The sequence below is a fragment of the Pieris napi genome, chromosome 21 (genome assembly GCF_905475465.1).
Source record: "Pieris napi chromosome 21, ilPieNapi1.2, whole genome shotgun sequence".
NCBI lineage: Eukaryota > Metazoa > Arthropoda > Insecta > Lepidoptera > Pieridae > Pieris > Pieris napi.
In genome coordinates, this window is record NC_062254.1 from 7902606 (window position 1) to 7923777 (window position 21172).

At 32.7% G+C, this 21172-nt stretch overlaps 1 protein-coding gene and 1 long non-coding RNA gene across 4 annotated transcripts; both read right to left on the reverse strand.

The window, feature by feature from the left end:
• Window positions 1-7938: 7938 nt before the first annotated feature.
• LOC125060371 (persulfide dioxygenase ETHE1, mitochondrial) lies at window positions 7939-19851 on the reverse strand. 3 transcript variants are annotated; one of them, XM_047665246.1, is made up of 6 exons: window positions 19656-19851; window positions 16297-16420; window positions 13026-13170; window positions 11256-11470; window positions 9446-9716; window positions 7939-8259 (listed from the first exon to the last, which is right to left on the reverse strand). In XM_047665246.1, the coding sequence occupies exons 2-6, from the start codon at window positions 16417-16419 to the stop codon at window positions 8219-8221; spliced, it is 795 nt and encodes a 264-aa protein (XP_047521202.1). In that variant the 5' UTR covers window position 16420; window positions 19656-19851; the 3' UTR covers window positions 7939-8218. The 3 variants fall into 3 exon arrangements, with proteins under 3 accessions (XP_047521202.1, XP_047521203.1, XP_047521204.1); XM_047665247.1 differs by lacking the exon at window positions 19656-19851 and adding an exon at window positions 17403-17512; XM_047665248.1 differs by lacking the exon at window positions 19656-19851 and adding an exon at window positions 16609-16627.
• A 435-nt stretch (window positions 19852-20286) lies between these two features.
• LOC125060310 lies at window positions 20287-21051 on the reverse strand. The gene is made up of 2 exons (XR_007118824.1): window positions 21012-21051; window positions 20287-20450 (listed from the first exon to the last, which is right to left on the reverse strand). It is a non-coding gene; the product is annotated as an uncharacterized LOC125060310 (long non-coding RNA).
• Between the last annotated feature and the right edge of the window lie 121 nt (window positions 21052-21172).

Here is a 21172-nt window from a genome sequence, read left to right on the forward strand (position 1 = left end):
CACACTTACGTGTCGTGGCGTGTCGTGGCGTGTCGTGACGCGCCAGAAGCATATTGGTTTCATACATTTAATATGATAAGAAACATATTTGCATGTTGTGTCGTGTCGCAACACGTTCTGTCTAACCATATATAATGCTTCTGGCGCGTCACGACACGCCACGACACGTAAGTGTGTTTCCGACTTAAGGACTCTTTAACCAAAACAGCCTTGCGATTCTGTAACTCACTTTTCGAACTTTTTGAACTAAGCCATTCTGATTAACAATAAACTACAAGCTTATCCTTATCAGAATGCCAAATCATAAAATGACTGCTTTACGACTGATTTGAGCGCGACCGCCGCTGCGAAAACCGCTGTGTGAGTTCGAAAAGTGAGTTACAGAATCGCAAGGCAGTAGAGTTTGGTTTCTGGATGTGTTGTTTCAATCCGATTCTCTTCACCGTATAAGCCTAATATATAACCATAATAATTATATGTGTGTTTAATTATATATTATTAATTGCACATAGAACAATTAATTGGACAGACGCTACGAAGGCACGGAGTCTCAAGTCTAGCCTGCTAACAGCGCCTTTAAGATTTTAACGTTAATGACTTATATATAAAATTCACGTGTCATGGTTTTTGTAATTAAACTTCTCCGAAATGGCTTGACCGATTTTCGTGAAATTTTTGGTGTATACCGGTTAGGTTTGCAAAACTAATATATAATATATAAATAAAATATTTTTTTTTTATGATACAGCATACAAAAATACAACCCTTAATTTTCACCCCGCTACGATCAATATTTCTATTATAGTACATAGTTATTTTTATTGAACTAAAAAAAGGTTTCCTAGAAATAATATACATGGCAAAATAACGTTTGCCAGGTCAGCTAGTGACTTATAAAATACATCAGCAAAGTAATAAAGGAAAACTAAAAATTGGCATAAAACACAAAATAAACCCTTTTGGAATAAGGTTGGTCCTGTTTCCAACAATAGATGATACCAACATGTTTTGTACTAATCTCATAGTTCTTGACCCGTTTTCTACGGACAAGGCCTTTCGAATACTGCAATGCTGACGTGCCTTTAAACTATATATGAAATTAAACGGCAGTTACTTTGCTTTGTTGAGATTTATTTATTGCAGTGATATAAAATGAATTATTATTTTAATGTTTCTGTTTTCATTAAGTAAGAAAGAGTTTCAGAGTTAGTCGATGTTTAGCATGAACTTGAAAATTGATTTGCTCCAGTTCAAACAATTTGTATGAATCCAAAATTGGCGCTTAAAAAGAGTGGCGAAGAGTTCTTTGCCAGTTCTTCTTGCTCGCTCTACCCCCTTGCGAACTGGTAGTTAATGTAAATTTAGAATAGTACTTGTTTACCTATATGAAAAAAAACTTTCTTGTGTCAAAATCTACACACTACACTACAGACTGAATTTTACTTTAAGAACCTACTTAATATAACCAATTTGAATAAGAAAGTCCAGTTTCGTCAGAACCGTGCACAAATCAATGAAAACGATGGCAAAATTACATAAATTGGGATTTGAATTGCTTCCGCATCCTTCACCAGATTTGGCCCCCAACATTTTTTAACTGTTCTCAGACCTCAAGAAAATGCTCGCTGGATAAAAATTTTGCGCTGTTGAAGAGGTAATCGCCGAAACGAAAGCCTATTTTGAGGCTACTAATAGTATTATAAAAATGTTATCAAATTATTGTTGTTAAAGGCAACTACTATGAATATTGAGTAATCAAACTCAAACTCAAAATATCTTTATTCATGTAGGTAAACAAGTACACTTATGAATTGTCAGAAAGAAGTTAAATTAATTGTAAATTTACATTTACTACCAGTTCACAAGTCAAGGGCGTAGAGCGGGTAAGAAGAACTGGCAAGAAACTTTCCGCCACTCTTTTTAATCGCCAAGTATTGTCATACAAATTGTTTGAACTGGAGCAAAACAATCCCAAGGATTAAAAAGCTTTATTGATTAATTTTCGTTTAACGAGGGCTTTGAATATATTTATAAACTAATTCTATAACAAAATATGTTTTCTACCAACTTTTGAGTCCATTTATTTGCGGATTTTTAGAAATTGTTGCATAAATTGCTCATACCTAATTGTGGGCGTAGCGAAGGCTATTTTAAGGCGAGGTTACCGCAAATAAAAACATTCTTTCCGTTATAGTTTAATACAAATTCGTTCCAATACAGGATCGTTCCAAATATGTATCGGAAATATCACATAAGAAATCCTTCCGATACCTGTGTTTTTAAAATAAATAGCTGGCATTTCTTACGGGTAATTTCGCTATTTAGATAAATACTTAGTCATAAATCACATAAATTGCACTCGTCTAGCCCAGAGGCGATGTAAATGGGTATCAGCTGCTATTATTGTACCAAGATACGAAAATTACTGGCCAAAGCCGTATCGAGCCAAGTCGGACATGAAACATAAGTGCACTCAGTACGTACAATACTGCCGCGGTTATTAAACAATATGCTGCATCTGGCAGAGGACAAGACACTCTTCAAGATACTGACGGCCAACCAACCGGCCAGTAATGGAGAGGCACTAAAAGAAGAAACAATATAGATCCTTATAAATGGCTTTAAAGATACGAATATATATATAGATATATTTATACGAAAGACTTTCTCAAAATGTTTAACTTTAAGAAAGACTATCATTATGCATTTGATTTATTCAAATCGGTGGTAAATAATCGACCAAATTAATTTTAGGCATCTAGATTGATATCATTACATTTTTTTAATGTATCACTCTGATGTCACATTTTGATCTACGTATATAAGCGATAAAAAGGAAGTTTTGAATTTGTCATATTTATTTCTATATTATTTTACTATTAGCATATCTATACATAGCATAGCACACAAACGTGTGGGGAATATTACTCCAAGACACCTAGACGGATTAAGATTATTGTTGAGTATCAAAGGTCCTTTGATCATCAAAAGGATGACAATTAGGAAATTGAGATCAGCTGTGGAAGATTGTTTTAAAAGCGAAATTTCATTACATTTTAAATCGGTTATATTTTTAATTAATTAATTTATAGATTATTTACTCATTTCACACTTTATATCTTGTTTCAAGAAAGTTTACGCCTTCAGGCTACATAAGCCATCAACCAGTATAATTAAAATAAGTTAGTTACTGATTTTCTCAAGATTTAGTACTGTATGTTTTCAAATCTAAGTGACTGCAGTTAGGCTGTGCGCAGTCTAGCCTAGATACTAAGACATATAGTAAAGGATTAGATTAGGGCATTAGTTTAAAATATATAATTGGATTTTTTCTTTTCAAATATCCGGATTCGAGCCTACACAAAGTCTGACAGAAAGCTGAAAACGAAAAATTAGTAGAATGTGGTGATATAATGAAATTTTATAAGTAAAATAAAAAAGCCTGCATTCGAGTACCTACTACAAAATCAGGATTACATTCCAATCAAGTCCATGTCATTATTTACATTAGTACACGATCTTCGACGGAGTTAAAGCCTCCTCCAAATTCTACCACATGTCTCTCATTCTCGCCACCATTTTCCAATCACTCCCAGCTTTTCCTTTTATTCCAAGTACAGTTCAATGTCTATGACTGCTATAAATGTATATATTTTTATGGTTAGCCGACAATCTTAATTGCTTACGTTAAAGTTTGTCGAGATACCTTCAATCTGCTACTATTATCACGATGATGTTATACCCTGAATCGCGTTCGCAAGATGTTCCAAACGCTACTGAAGGTCGGAGGAACCGTTCAACATTCTTCTACCACAATCTTAACTTCACTATTTCATGTATTTATGTAACGTAGTCTAGCTATTCAAAGGGGGAACGCTGCCAGTATCTTCGGAACCTTGCCTAAAGGGTTTAATAATATAGTATATTTTAGTGATTATATTTTAAGGTTAGTTATTGTTTTTCATTTATTTCTAGTTTTCACACTTCAGAGCTAGTGAAAAATTATAATTACGTAATATGTAGTTCATAACATTAGTTCATATATTTTTTAATGTAATGTATAAAAGATTCATGCGGTTATATAGATGTTTAAACAATAAGTTCATAAAACTTCGTTCTAACTTTCATTCTATGGTAACGAAACTGCGTTAATCTGAAGTAATAAAAAAGCTACACTCCCTGCTTTACTATGCGGCCGTTGCATGAGGCGAGTGACGTCACGATCACCAGACATCCCACAATCGACGCCTCATGGCTGTATCGACGCAATACCAAATGCCGACAAACCAATATTACTTTTAATAGTATTTCTATCTAATGCTCTCTATCTGTGGAACTCGTCTGATTTATTTCTTTACCACTTTTGTAGAGATTAAAATGCCAACAAACACATTCTCTTGCGTCAGTCTCAAGGTGATGATGCACTGGAACGATTTAAGTTCATACTTCGGATTGTAAGCTACACTTCCAGTGCTCCTTCTCTCCAGTCCCCAACCGAGGCGGTGTAGTGGCTGACTCATTAATTGGGCCCCCTACAATCTGCGGTCTTCGGCGGCAAACCGTTTTTCTCCAAAAGCAAAGGCTATCACATACATGATACAATGGCTCTTGGTTACTCACCAGTCTACGATTCGATAAGTGGCTAGTAGTTTATTCTAAGAGTACATTGTCTTCACATATAATTATTTAACAAATGTAAACTAAATACTGTAAACCTATTTTAAAAGAGTAAGTGTGGAGTTTCTTGCCCATTCTTCTCCACACGAAACTACCTTTTGGAAGGGGCAACTAGAATCTTCTTTGTATTTTGTTTGACGTTCAAAAGTGGTCCATTTTAGGTGGTCTAATTAAAATAAATGATTTGACTTTGCTACATCTCACATTATCCTGGTACACGACTGTACTAGGCCAGCATCCTCAGCACATGTAGTGGGCGTGGGTGGGCGTGGCTGCAGTAGGTCCTAGGCTGGACGACGTGGATGACGCATACTGGCCGTGGCTCTGCTAGTATATAACACAGCAGATGGATATTTATTTGGCTTTTTCTAAGTCTAACTTTACTCTGTCAGCGACTCCCACCAAGACCATGCACCAACTTATATGTAAGGAAATAAAATATTAAAATTTTCATAAAAGACATTCATTACTTTTATTTAAACCCAATTATGTAATACCCGTTAAGGCAATTTGCGTATAGTTAAAGAGGGAGGCATTTTCTTTACTCCCAAATAAAACCTCATTAATAACTCACCCCTGTACTTTACCGTTGGCATTGAGTTCCCCTCCCTAAGGGTATGGCATTGGCAAATGTCAAGCTAACCATGAACGCGATAAGCATAATACATCACTACCTTTGACTACGTTCAAATAAAAATCGATTTTAGGACCTTATATTTAAGTGTGTGCTACCATAGTCGCACAATAGATTTTGATTCCATACATAACCGACGTCCGCGAATTAAGTTCGGTTGTGGTTGTTGGATATGTTCAGATATAAGTTAAATGAAACACTTTGTTCTTCGGCAAGCTTATAACTAACATAAAATTAGGGGTTGCGACGCTAACATAAATCTAAGTTACGATACTTATGTTATTGGACATTGTCGGAAACGAGAATGTTAAAATATAATTTATGAGTGCGGTACAAACTAAAGGGTTCATATTGGCTTCAAGTGTGCGATAATGGTTTACATTTTGTTTTAATTATTAACTAAAGTATATATGTATATGTAACTTAAGTAATGTTAGGTTACATAACTCGCGTAAATTTTTTTTATTGATAAAACAGTGGAGTAGTTTTCTAGCCTCCTTAAGAAATCTCACCAAAGATAATTGTCTTCCTTTTCTTTTCATATATAAGTATGTCAATCAAGATACACATAAGTTTATGCCTAGTCAAATTTTCAAAGTGGATAGGCAAAAAATCACTAACAATACTTTTTCCTACGCTCTACAGATGTACCCTAACAAATAAGTAGTAAATATATAAATAGGTACGGGATGTCTGGACCAAGAGGCCTAAGGTAACCAACGGATCCTTACAGGTAGGATCAGAGGTTCTTTTAACGAGTGTAATAAATCCTTAGAAAGAGGTAGAGCCACGGTTAAGACGCATGCTGTAATGGCTTAAAACAGTGAGAAAACAATATCAAAACTACATTAGGTTTCTCAGCCCTCAAAGTTTGTTCAGTGGCTTTAGAATAAGTTAAAACTTAATTCTAAGTTACAGCTCGATTTTGTAGGTTTCTGAGAAACTTATATTCAATGTGTTAAAGGAGAGATTTTTCTCGAATATTTGTGTTTAAATACAAAAACAAAATAAAATAATTAGTATTATTCTTCCGTTATTTAAATGTGGATGAAGGAAGAGCAGTCTCAGTTTCTTTCCTTCAAGAAAAGAGCGTAGGTGTATTCCTAAAAGACCGGCAACGCACTCGCGTGAACTATGGAATTGAATGTATCACTTATAATCAGATGAGCCTCCTCGAATGCCCTCTGTTCTATAAAAAAAACACGGACAGGCCCGAACGCCCAGCTATTTTTTTTTATTGGAATCTCCCTGTTAGGCCAGAAGTGCCTTGACGCTCGGTCTGTTTTGGGGAGGAATGGGCTTTTCTCACGACTAGCGCAAGGACGTCTCCAACCAGACTCTGACTTCGGCCTGGGTCCTCAAGTCCGTGTATATAAAATTTCTTACGTAATTTTTATGTCAAATATCTATTTAATCATACGTATAATTTTTATTCACAATTTTCTTACGTTATTTTTTTTTGTCAAATACAATCATTTTTATTACAGAAATTTGATTATCATATTTACAGTTTCAACCATTACTCCGTCTAATTTAATAATATATGAAAGGTTCTTGTAGAAAAAATCGTATTAATAGCGTCAAAGCTGGCCAAGAAGACAGATATGCTACACAGGATTTGAATATGTTGTATAGTTCATGACTATATAAACCTGATATATATGCTTGAACTATGAACACCGTGCTTTTTTGCTGGTTATGCCATTAAATTGTAGATTATGTGAAACGTTGGTACTTTTAACACAGCGCCATCTGTTAGAATTGTGACTATCAAATAATAAACAAATATTTTGCAATAAAATAATATTGCGGGTATAAATTGAGATGTAAGCTATCCTATCTTTTAAGTTGGATCAAACTACTCACGGTGTGCAAATTTGTTTGATATCGGTTCGGTAGTTTAGGAATCCATAGCGGACAAACAACGTGACACGTAATTTATATATATTAAGATTTGATACCGTGACTCCTGCGGCCAACTGTCGGAGAAATCTCTTGTTCGAAATAATGTTAGCGTTGTTATAATATATTTCGTTTTTGCGTATCATCTTATTTTTCCTCATGAATTGCTTCAATCTACAACTGCACAGCAAAATCGCCCCACTTCAAGTTACATCCCTATAACGAATACTCGAATTACTATTAGCTTATACAACTAACACTGTAACAAAATTATTTTAAAAAAGCGCCATCTAGGCGAGCATGTGGGTATTAAGTTAACTAAAGTACTCACCGTGTCTATATCACAGCGTGAACCCCATTTGACAAAAAACATATTAAAACGTAATAAGACCGAATTAGTTATGAATAAAGGGTACTTTATTCATAACTAAGGGTATTAATAAAAGTAACTATTATTATTGTACTAGTAATAATAAATAATAATAATCCAGTGGCCTCTAATTGCATCCGATAATTTTTTTTTAATAGAAAAAAAGGTGATCAGCCTTATCTGCCACATGTCACACATAAACAGAAAGTCCATTGGTGCACAGCCGGGTATCGAACCTTCGACCTCAGGGATGAGAGTCACATGCTGAAGCCATGTAATAGGAACTAATTGTTCTTTTTAAAATTAATTTTATATTATACGATATAGATTTTGAAGTAATTTTAATAATACAACATTAACTGAATATATTTATTGAAACATACATTATTGATAAGTATTTCTATAAAAAAATAATTAAAACAATGTTGTTTTGTGATTACACTTATGGCTAATTTGAGCTACTGTACAATGAACAATATAAAATAAACGTAGGAATCTAGTAAACTTTTAAACATTTTAAAGTAGTTAAACTACTTTTTCACAGCGTATTGATCACAATTTACATTTTATCAAGATAAATATCCAAAGTTTTAGGATTCGTATATCTTAACCTTTATATTGTATATATAATCTCTTTAGAAAACACCACAGACTCTATTTGCAGGCAGGGATTCATCTGTAAAAGAAATAAGAATACATTAGTGATTGTATGTAGCGCCATCTAGCGTAATTTTTGTTCTCACAATGCGAAGCTCATCAGTGATTACTTATTTGTCATTCCTCAACTTTTCTATCGTTAACGACATACATATAATATTATTAGCATTAAGAAAATTACTATGTTCAACATATAATATTTAAAATTGCCTTCAATTTCGGGTGACAACGCCATTTTGGCGCGCTCGTAACGTCAACGTTCTCAAGCTCTGACAAATACAGTTTGTTTCCTTGTGTATCTTTCAAATTTACCAAAAATAACTAGAAACGAGAGTTGAGTTGTTGCTCGATTCATTAAAATGCTAGATAAAAGAGGGCCACTCTTAATCAGTTATAGAAGGCGAATAGAAAATCAAGGAATTATAGGAATAACGCATCGACCAATCATAGCATTCCTTTGAGTAGACGAAGCTCTGATTGGCTGATTATGACGGTCGAAATGGTCGTTCCATTTCAAGACGTCGCAACTATCTATATATTAATATAGATATTGAATTGAAAAAAATTGTTGGTCGTGTTATTCAGTAAAACATTTTTAGATATATTCTAAAAATGTTATATAGTCTGTAATATAGTCTACAAATAAATTAAATATACATAATATGAAATAATACAAATTATAGATTACACTGCGCGACGGAATTTCGTTAACTTTGCGCTTGTCTTTTACATATTTAAACAGAACTTTTTGTCTATGTCATGCATAGTTGTATATAATCTGTGTATGTATATTGTCAGTGTGATTATGAATAACAAATACAAATGAGCTAAATGTTTATAAAATATATACCTTTTTAATGCACGATACTTTTGCTAATTACAAAAAAAAATTACTTACTACTCTAAGGAAAACAACACAAATAGTAAGCTCTAGTCTTTGGTAAGCTTTTATGATCTGAGACTGCGTTGGAGGCCTTGAGAACGATGACGTCACTCTCCAATTCACCAACTGTTTCTTTTTCGGAAATTTGAATTTAATTTTTTTTAAATTTAAATTATAAAATTAGAATAAAATTGTTTAGAACATTTCGATAAGTAAAACTATTATTACTTCTATGGAAGAAAAGTCATCAAAACCGAAATCTTTACCCAAAAATTCTGTTAGGTATCTTAAATATATCTCGAAATAGAATTAAAGACCTTACCAATTTTCTTTGGGTACGGTAAATTCAGGCCTTCCATGATTTTAACAAACTCTTCTATCGGTTTCGTCAGTCTGGGGTTGTATTTCTTCTCCTCACCAACAGATGTTGAAGTAAAGCCTTTGTAATCGTGCGCCGGGTACAATATGAAATGGTCGGGCAATGTGAATATTCTATCGTGGACTGACTTATATAGCGTTTCGGAACTGCCTTCTTGGAAATCCGTTCGGCCGCAACCGCGGATCAGGAGTGCGTCACCAGTGAAGGCCATACACTGAAAATTTGAATATATTTCTAGCCTAGTTCAAAAGACGTAGTACTTGAATGATTTGGAGACTGCATAAAACTCTTTACACTGTGTTCGAAATGCTACTGAGACCTAACATATAGTTACATACACATTACACTCACTCATTCACCCACATGCACCCACACACTCATGCATTATGGAATTAAGTATTAAGTGTGTTATGGAAGAGCTGGGAACCCTGATACAGGTATTTTTTAAGCTATTTCATAGATTTTATCGCGGGCTTGGAGAGCGGTGACCGAATCAAGAAATTTCGTAACGAAAATAAAAACCTAACACACGATGGCATAATATAAGTGCGGCCAATACGCGTTAGAGCGGGACAGAACGTATACTGCGTCTCACATCGTTCTGGCGTGATCGGTGACGTAGCGTAAGCGTGGCTGGTACATACGCGTTAAGGCCGATTTACATTATCTTAGTGTTTAGGAGAGTGCTTTAGTACAACTTGAAAGGCAAGTTCTTTAGCGTAGCGTTTACTAAAGCAAGTAGCGTTTACATGTTTCAACTAAAGTACTATCCTAAAGCACTCTCCTAAACACTAAGATAATGTAAATCGGCCTTTAGTGTGAGACAGACTATATAGGCGTGTTAGTCTGATAATAAATAAATAAATAATTGTAATTGCATAAGTTGCAGTCTCTGAGTGCCACAAGTTTTTTACTTAAAAGGGTTCCCAAATCTTACACATTGAAAATTCATACTTATAAATTAATAAACATATTTCATTTTATTATTTATCAAAACTATAAAAAAATCTCGTTGGTGTTCGTAACCGTCAAACATAGGTAATTTAACGCAACCATCAGCTAGTTTATAAACATAATATGATCTTAATTCCTATGAAAACGTCAATATTTGGCTGACATAATAATATATGAAAAATACACATTTCCATGTAATAAATAATATGCAATATTATAAAGAGTCATTGTTTACATAATTATTACGATAATGATAACTTTATCGATAAATTTCTTTCCGATTATCTTGAATTTGAACATGGTCCGATTTTAATTTACTTTAGAAATTGACAATTTAATTTAACACAAAAAATATTTATACCGTCTCACTAAAATATTTTTTTTTATGTAACACAACGCTCATCTGATGTTAAGTACCGGCACCCATGGACACTCACATTGCAAGGCTCGCAAGTGCGTTGCCGGCCTTTAAAATCCTTTCATGCCATGACCGTGCTAAGCCAAAAGTATTGTTTGTATCAAAAAGTATTAGACGTAAAGATGTCAAAATTTTGTGTCATGCATTCAATTTCATCGTTAATCTGATCTGTGATGAGTTCCACCTTTTTTAAATGTATTTAAAAAGTATCTTTACTCCTACCCTAAAAGCATAAAGTAGTCGGTTCGATTCTCTGGTAAAGAACCAAAGCTTAACTATTATTTTTCATATATTCTTTTCTATACTTACTTAAAAGCCTTGATAATTCTAAAGTTTTTGTATCTTCCTCAACTATGTCGTTAAACAAAAATCAGTCATTACCTGTTCATGGCTAATGTATGTGAAACAGCCATTCGTGTGTCCAGGTGTGGCTGCGGCCCACAGCTGATGACTACCAAAGCGAACTACATCACCATCTTTCAAATAGATATCAGCTTGGGCACCAGATCCTTTGCCAATCACACTTTTAGTCCCAGGGAGAAGCGATTTGAGCTTGCCCGTACCCGTTATGTGATCGGCGTGCATGTGTGTGTTCACTGAAATATATGGAGAATATTAATGAAAATGAATCGCAATTCCGAAGGACCAATTCGAGTAATTTTATTTATCGAACAGTCTCTATGGGGTAGGATAGCAATGTTCCATATGTTGGTAGCTACTACAAAGGCTAAATAAAATCATATTAACTACTCTAAGTATTCATCTTAACCGACTTCAAACAAAATCCAAAAAACATCAATTCGACAAGTAATTTTGTGTGTATAGCTCTGAAATTTATCTTGCAAGGTCTTAATATAAGGCCCATCAATAGAAATAAGAAATATTGTTACTTAAACCTTTTAAGTGCAATTTGGATTGATTAATTTCTTTAAAATGAAATTATCTAGAGTGTATAATCGGTTTTAATAAGATATATAGAGAAACATAACCATAACTTCAGTCACTCCTTGATAATTTTGATTTATTTTTATTTGAATGCAGAAGTGATTTTGGTTAAATTCAAAACGTCAGAGATAAATAGCAATGTCGACCTAGTCAATCTTTATATGAAAATGAAACTCGAGAAACGTTTTCCTAACCTATCTTGATACAAAAAAAACTAATTGCAAATCTAAACTATTCCCGAATCCACACACAAAAATGTCATTAAAATCGCTCCAGTTTAGAAGGTGTAATTAAGCAGCTAATTACAAACACACGCACATATATATAAACGTTGTCGCGACACTTAGACAATTCGTAACAATTCTACAAACGAACGTGTAAATAAAAAACCTAATGTTTTAATCCAATTAAAAAATAATTATAAAGGTACGCCCTAATCAACGCTGCAAAAAGCTTGTAATTTTGTTAATAAACAATTCAGCTCTTTCTTGAATTTTTCACAATCATATTTATTATCACATAATCGTTTGATTAGAACCATTTGTATTACGATACTTAGATTATAAATAAAAATGATCTAATAAGCGATAATCGAAAATTGTTGCAAGAGTTGGCAACAAGGATTATAGAATATTAATCAAAGACAGATAAAACATATTGATTAATGACTTAGGTATAAACAATTTGACAGGTGTTATATCATTTGTTATTACGTACATCTTGATGATATGATATATCATAATCGGAAATGACATTGCAAAAATCAATTACATCATAACTTATATTCTAGAATATATAGAAAAAAAAGTGCGTGCGTACAAAGTACATATGTCAGAAGTGAAACTTCTTTTAACTCTTGTTCATATTTATACAAATCTAAAACTTAAGATTTCCGAGACTTAGAGGGAGGGAAAAAGGAAGATATGTTAGGAATTTAATGAATTTAATTGTCATTAAAATATTAAAAGTATCGAAAATTAATTCAAATATTTTTTTTTTAAATTAAAACAAATAATAAATTTAATTTCTATAAGGTAATTCATCCTTCTCACTCTCTCTCAATCGGTCTCTATCGCTCTCTCCCTTTTCTTCGACAACAACGCTGCACATCTTCGTGATGTTTTTAAAAAAAAATTACTCTCATGCGGATAAAGAAGTATCACTTCAAAAAAGTTTCGTACAAATTACTATTTGCGATATACTTACTGGCATATACAAGTTTGAATCCCAATTCCTTGATAAGGTTGGCGTCTCTCTCAGCATGTTCATATACAGGATCAATGAGCACTGCCTCTTTATTGGAGGTGTCCCCTAGAAGGTATGTATAGGTACTACTTTCATGGTCGAAGAGCTGAAAGTATTTAATATAAAATTAATCAAGTTCACCCAAATCAAAATCAAAATTAACTATATCTTTAGTAGGGATTGATATATGCTTTCTTATTACATTCTAAGTATATCTAACACATGCCGGTTTCGCAACGAAGTTTTCGTTTGAAAAAGTTTGAAAAAACAATTACTCCACGGCCCAATACTCATTAATTATGTTTGAGAATAGGAGCGGTCATATTTTATCAACCTTACCTTAACATATATTTGTTTAAGCTAAATTTATTAATGAGGTAGTCAATTATTCCTGCAAATATTCGTATATTGCAAGTAATACCTCCTAACAAGCCAATGTATTATTACGTATTCAAAGGTAAAAAGTAGGGTCTAAATCTGGTAAAGATTTTGTTATGGACAATTTTTTTCCGAGTTCTAAGCGTGGTAGTAACTCTGAGATCAAGCTTACATATCACGGCTGTGTACCAATTAACTTCTTCTCTTCTATGTATGCTTTTAATACCGTACCATCTAGGGTACGGTGAAGGAAACATCGTGATCCAAAAATTGACCAAAAAAACCTGACTAATTTGCCTAATAATAAAAATGATCAAGAAGCATACCGAAATCCAGCCAAGCCCAATACTGGTATTAATTAATACTATTTACTAAGTGAGTCAGTTGTCATTCTATCTATTGCATCATATAGTTTTACAGGTATCATTCTATCTACTTATTGCATCATATAATTTCATACGTGTAACGTAATTTTTTTATTATTAATTAAATCCTCTGACAAATATTCAGCCAAGACAAATATAACTAAGGCCTATAGTATACGATGTTAGCATTGGAACGGAATATATTTTTAGTGTATTTGAAGTGAGATACCTTAACCTCAATGACCTTGGAATCCTTTGCATCTGCGATAAAACTAAAGATTGCACATTAAAATCAATACATGACAAACAATTCGTTAGATAAAGTTGTCATAATGATGAAAACAATGAGATAAAAAAGATTATATAGAAGTTAGGTGCAGTTGACAACCATTCGCTTTAGGCTCTATCAGTGGCATAACAATAGAGTGGCAGGGCTGGTAAAATGCCACGGGCCCCCGACCCAAGAGATATTATGATCCATGGATGAATCTGAAGTCTCCAATACGCATTGGGCTAGCATGGAGACTACAGACCATTCACTCTCGGCTAAGAGAGGAGGCCTATGGCCATTAGTGGGACGTCAACGTGTAATTGAATACGCTGAAAATATCGAAGTTTATTCAAATTACACTGAGTACTGTGTCGATTTTTACTGATAGGGCCCCATCAAAAGAATTAGCTACGGGCCCCAGATGGTATAGTCACGCCACTACTTCCTATATAAAAGTAAGATTCAGACACGAGACATAAATCTCACTCCGGTATATCAAAAAAGTATAGGATTCTGAATCTCACCCTAAGAAGCTAAAACACACGACTGACAAGGGAATAGCTAATCACCATATTGTGTATGTCATACAATTGTCATAGAAATAGCAACGTATGTATATGAGTATTGACTGTACGGCTCTAACCACCCCGATGAGGTAAATGAGCACTCTATTATGGCTATCAAAGAGATTTTTATCATTTTATTTTTGGGAATTGATAAGGGCCAAGCCTACATGACATGGCATATTTATAACATTATTCACAAAATGACTAATCAAGAGTAATAATAACCTGCTAATTTTTATTATTGAAATATCTTGTTACTATACACTACTGTAGAAGGTAGAGTGAAAAGCATAGGACCGACTAGGAGGGAAACAGGCGCTTAGTAGAGAATGGAGGGAGTTATGCTACACCACGCGATCTTCAGTAAAAACGCGACTAAAGAAAGAAAATAAGTTTTGCCTCTTGTAGTTATAAAAAATATATATCTGTAATATAGTTTGAATCCCGGTTCGATAAAAATATCCATTTAAAAAAAGCTTATTATCTACTGGCTTGTTGAAAGATCTTAATTAAATATAGGAACTACATATATTAATTGGTCTCTGACAAATTGTTAAGGTAAAAAATCCAAACCCGACATATTATAATAAGATTAACACAACTAAAATGATGTGTGATGATGACTATTCGTTTTCAGTTTAAACAAAAACTTATAATTTGTTGCAAAAAAATAGTTTCTCTAAAGATTAAAATAATTTTCTGATTTCTCTAATTACACCAAAAAATGGACTGTCTATTATTAGTTCCAAAAACATAAAACTCATTTTCTGACGATTGTCCACAACGATTCCAACATAATACAAGCAACAATTAAATTAAAAGATAAAAATTTAACAGAAGAAAAGCAAAACTGATTAGCTTTAGTACTATAAAAATTGTTACAGTCTGGATTGGATATATAAACATATCTAATGAAACAACGATAAAAGTTTCTGGGAAATAATTCATAAAGTTTCCGTCCCAGTTTGGAATAAATAAAATACTAATGGCCATGAAAACGTGACAAACCTTCAAGAAAATTAGAAGGACTTGTTAAAAATAGATGATTTTCACGTTCCAAATATAAGATTAAATGTTGTTGGTTGACATATTAATTTATAAAATATTTATTTAACAAGTAGAAATTATTAATGTGTTTAAATTTTTTAAATTCACTTATACACACTTAAATAGTTATATCAAAATATTGTTATTTTAAAGATTTTTTTATACTCACTTAAGATATAAAAAAATCATTTACATTACATTTATTATATTACATAGACTAGTAGCTTTTAATATAAAAACGTCATCAAGCATATTGTAAAGCTTTCGCGATGCCTAAAACTCATTTAGAATTTTAATTATCCCTTAACTATAAAGTATTCTAAATATATAAATAAGCACTTCAATGGATCACTTAGAATGTTTTTTTTGTATATTATACGAAAAATAATGTCACTATTGTCACGAAATAGATAGACATCATATTCAATAAATAAAATATAATACCGTATTAAAATATTTAATTTAAATGTAATAAAAAATAATATTAATATTTGCAGTAGTCAATTAATTTATATTACTTTCCTCCAATTGAAAATTCTGAAACTAAATTCTATTTCGTCTCTATGAAATTAAAAACCTTAAGTGTAAAATCCTTTTATAAATACCTGTCTAAAGAAGAAATTGTGGTTACGTTCCATCGAAGCCATTGAGCTGTATAGACCCGCTTTGCCAATTGAAGTAAGTGTATCTGCTAGCTTCAAGCAGCGAAGTGATACTCGAACAAGCATCCTGAAAGATATTACACAAATTTATCGATTATTATAACATTTTCATATCTCCCAGAACCAATACTATTATGACACATATTAGATTGCGTAATTAAGTACGTAAAGGTATTTTTATCTGTTTGCTTTTCCTGGCAATATATTCGAATCAATACTAAAATTCATTTTGTACTTATTCCTATTAATTTTTACCTACTACACGCAACTCAATGTAAACTTTAGGTATTAAGATGTTATGTATATAATACGTGTGCACTTTATCTCTTTGTATGAGCGTTTGTTTAAGGAATACAAGCGCCCATTATTTACATACCATGAGAACAATGAATGATAAAATATGTACCATATTCCACCTACGTTGTGAAACTATGGCATTAAAACAGAAAATTTAATACACTTAAATGAAGGTCAAGTCCGGAAAAACTTCGTTTAAAAGCAATGGTTTTTATATTTTTATTACTTTAAAATTATGTTAACACTTAAATGCAGATCAAAAGGGACTTTCATACTTTTGTAAGAAAAATTATACCAAATATGGAATACATTATATGTATATACAAAAAGGTTCAAACAATTACGAAAGGAAAAAATCAATAAAAAATATTAAAACCTAATTAAGCTGTGTTGTGTGGTGTGTGTGTGATGGTATGTATGTAAGGGTGTGTCTGTGGGGTAAACATGTGTGTTCATGATGCAGATTTTTAAGCAGGATCTTTTTAATATTCCATTTAATCATATATAGTTTGCACCGATCGCTTACTAAATTACTTGAAAAAACTGAACGATAGATCTTGCTTTAGTTTTTATGACCAGGTTGGTACAATATTTCTAAAGAAGGTTAAAATATAACAAATGGTGTTCCTCGTTTAGAACAAACATGCAACATTGCCAGTAAGTAATCAAGGATTCATTTAAAAAGACTTTTTTGATAAATGTTCATGAAATTAAAATTTCGTTAGCACAGTAATACAGTAAATATTTCTTACCAAATGTAGGGGACCGGTCTACAATACGGCACTAATCAAACTAGTAATTTAACAAATTTTATACGACAAGCGCGTCATATATCCTTGAACTCTCAAAACCGAAAAGGTACCTGTGTTTTGTCGAAGTTTCCTAATGATAATGACGGGGCAATCATGTACAGACTTATAATAAAAAATCTCACTACTTCGAAGTTCGGACAATGTCAGATCCAAGGTTTCTATGCTAAAACAACGATTGCATAATCCTAACATATTTAAAGCTGAGTTGGTGTTTATTTTTGCGCCTAAATTATTATATTAACAATGCTTATAGAACGCGGCTAGCGTGTTGCTGATGCGGTAACCGATAATTTGAGGCGTAAAAATAAAATAAAAATTAAATCAAATTTATTACTACTACTACTAAGTGATTTTATCTCAAGCCACAGGAACAAAATAACGGGTGTTTTTTTTAAAGGTATAGAACTTTATGTTGGCTTTACTTTTCAAGATGGCGACCGATTTAACAGCTATCAAATCACAAAATATGATTTATTCTCAGTTTGGTTTGGCAATTCATCATGAATAGACTCACGCCTGAACAACGCTTGCAAATTGTGCAATTTTATTTCGAAAATAATGGTTCTGTGCGGAATATGTATCGCGCACTACGTCCATTTTATCGTCGAAAAAATCGTCCATCAGAGCAGTTAATTCGATTAACCATGGAACGTTTTCGCACCACGTTTACTCTAATTGATAACTCGCATACCCAGAGACGCCGTACGGTGCGTACTGCGTACAGAAGAAGCTATTGCTACTGTAGAGCGTAGCATTGAGGAAGACCCGAATGAGTCCATCCGCCATCGAGCACAAGAATTGGATGTGTCCATCCACTTTATGGAAGATTTTGCGGAAGGATCTTGGTTAGATCCGCACTACAGCGCCTTAGTAATAGCAACAGCAGCCTTCTACAGGCAATTGTAGATAGGCCGAATTCTTACCTATGACAGAACTGGTTAACTTAAAACATAGTTTTAAGTAAAATTGTTACTCAAATATTCATTTATTTATATTAAGTAAACATTTAGATGTATCCAAAATGTCTTTAAAATTGCAAAATTTTTCAACACGAAAATTACATTATAGAAAAGTACTACTTTGCACAAAGTGGATTTATTATACCATCACCCCAGGTGTCTTAGTATTATAATTACTAAAGTAATATTTAGTCATAACAACTTTTAGTGTAAAATATGTGTAACAAAAAGTCTAAATATGCTGAATTTTCTTATTATTTAATTGTAATTTTTATAAAATATTGCATAATCTCCAATCATTCTGTAGATAATCCTATCTAAACGAAAAAGCATCTATATATATATAGCATTAACATATGGCAACAATTATCTCTTGTTTAGATTAGATTGTTTCTGGGCATAAAATTTTATCATGAAATTGTTGGTTTCATTTTCAGCGAGATAAAAAAGCCACACACTACTAGGGGACATGAACTGTTCCCGAAGCAACTAAAAACTAAATAGGTCATGAAATATAGTGTTTACTTTAATGATATGGGCTGTATTTCAAGTGTTGATTTCACAAAGCCAGAAATGTTTTTGCCAAGGTATTATAGAAATTAAAGTAAATTGTGACCTATTTTATTTTATATCTGTGTATTGTCTGTCTGTACAGACTTTGACTTCAACATACAAGAACCTATAAGAAAGAAGTAGCAAAAAACCTTTTAAAGTACTTATACTTACTATAATTAGCTTATGTCTGACTTGTCATAAATTTAGAAAAAGTATTTTTGTGTTTATAATAGTGTATAGTTGAATGGCATTGTGTTTAAAAGTAAAACAATGTCTTGTCTTTGGAAGCATAAAAGGCTGATTACTTGTCTTGTTATTTATATAACAGACATAGCAATCACACATTATTCAGAGGAACTTACTCCTGTTTTAAAGTTTTTTTTTTTACTTTTATAACCCTGATTTAAAATGTATGTTTCTAAAAACATCTAACATCATCAAAGAGTTATGTCATATCTCGAGATAAGACATTTTATTGCATAAGGCTAATTTGATACACCTACAAAATGATGTAATGTAGTGCATACAAACTAAGAGTATTATTTATACTATATAGTATATCTATATACATATATATATCTCTCTCTTTCTTAAAGAATACTATATTAAACAAACAAACAAACACGGTGTCAACCACAAGAATTTTAGTAAGTTATTAAAAATATATAAAATAACTTACCTTTAAACAAAAATAAAATCTGAACTATATAAAAAATCTTTAAACCTAAGACGAGATATTTACACAGCTAGTTTTCAATAATTGAATGATAACCGTAGATAGTGATAATTTATCAATTTATCGCCGAAAACGTGATTTCATGGTTTGTTTATTTTTGTTATTTCTTTAATGTCATCACTCATCACAATATTGTCAAATTGTGCCTTGGGTGATAAATAACAGTATTCTATCGACCACAGACTGCTGACCATAATAGCTATGGGCTTCACAGATTATGTGGCATAAGATTATGTAAAATCTATGGATGGAAGCTTTGAGCATTAAGCCAGAAAGGAGACGCCATCACTTGAACGATGCTAATTAATTTTTCTGCCAAAACATCGGCGGGGGACGATGCACTCACACAGACAAAATTTTACTACAGAAACAAATTGCACAATGTTTGTACACACGCACACAAACCTAATTTGCTTACACAAGAGTAACCGCAATGCACACATTTAAAAAAATCGTATCTTTACACGTTACATGTACAGCACACATACGCAACAATCCCGAGATAATTAGAGCTACCACCATGTCGATAAGGAATGTCGATAAAATTTATTAATAGGAATATTATTCAATGTAGGTGTTGCTGATTCCTTTAATTTTCTTTTGTTGTTAGCCAGCAACAAGAAACATGACGTATCAAAATGATCGGAGCAAACTTTACTTGTACGTTTGGGTAGCCATGTTCTGTGATTTTCACAAGCTTTTATCCATTGTTGTCGACGGATAGGGTCTTTTGGAAATCTATAATAAAAATAAAACAGTTTTATTTCAAACTAAAAAAATGTATCCATAATTACATTATATTGTTCATTCGTTCAATAATTCATCGATAAAAAAATAGTATGTGTCCCCTCTCTAAAATGACGTATCCCGGCGTTGGTGTGGCTAACTACCAACTTAGGAAATAACCATTATTAGGATAAATTCATGTGATAAATTTTTATAATTTTTCACGTCCTTTCTTCATTAATTAAAGACATTAGTATAATAAGAAAATTTGAAGTGTCGGGTAAACCTTCAAAGTACTTGTGAGCGAATCCACGAACAGGACAACTAATCAATAGTAAAGCATATTTACTTAAGTCATTGAGCAATATGATTGAACAATATGATCGCTATGTAAGTACCATCTGTTAGTAAAAAAATTATGCAAATAAAAAAATTAAGCCACAAAAAACGTCGTAGTGCGGAACTTTGCAATAAACTGGCAACATTGACTCGGCATTACTCGGCAATGAATATTTATTTGATTTTCACGTATTCTTATAATATACGATAATATTACTTAAGAAAATACATTACAGATGAAATGTCACGTTGTCTTTTTGTACACTCGATGTGTTAGACCTTTTTTTACAGCCGAATACACTGCATCCAGTCATTTTTGTCGGAGCTCTTTACACTAACAAGCGTCATACCGGAATGGCGCGGCAGGGTCGAGAAACAGTTTTATATAACGCGTA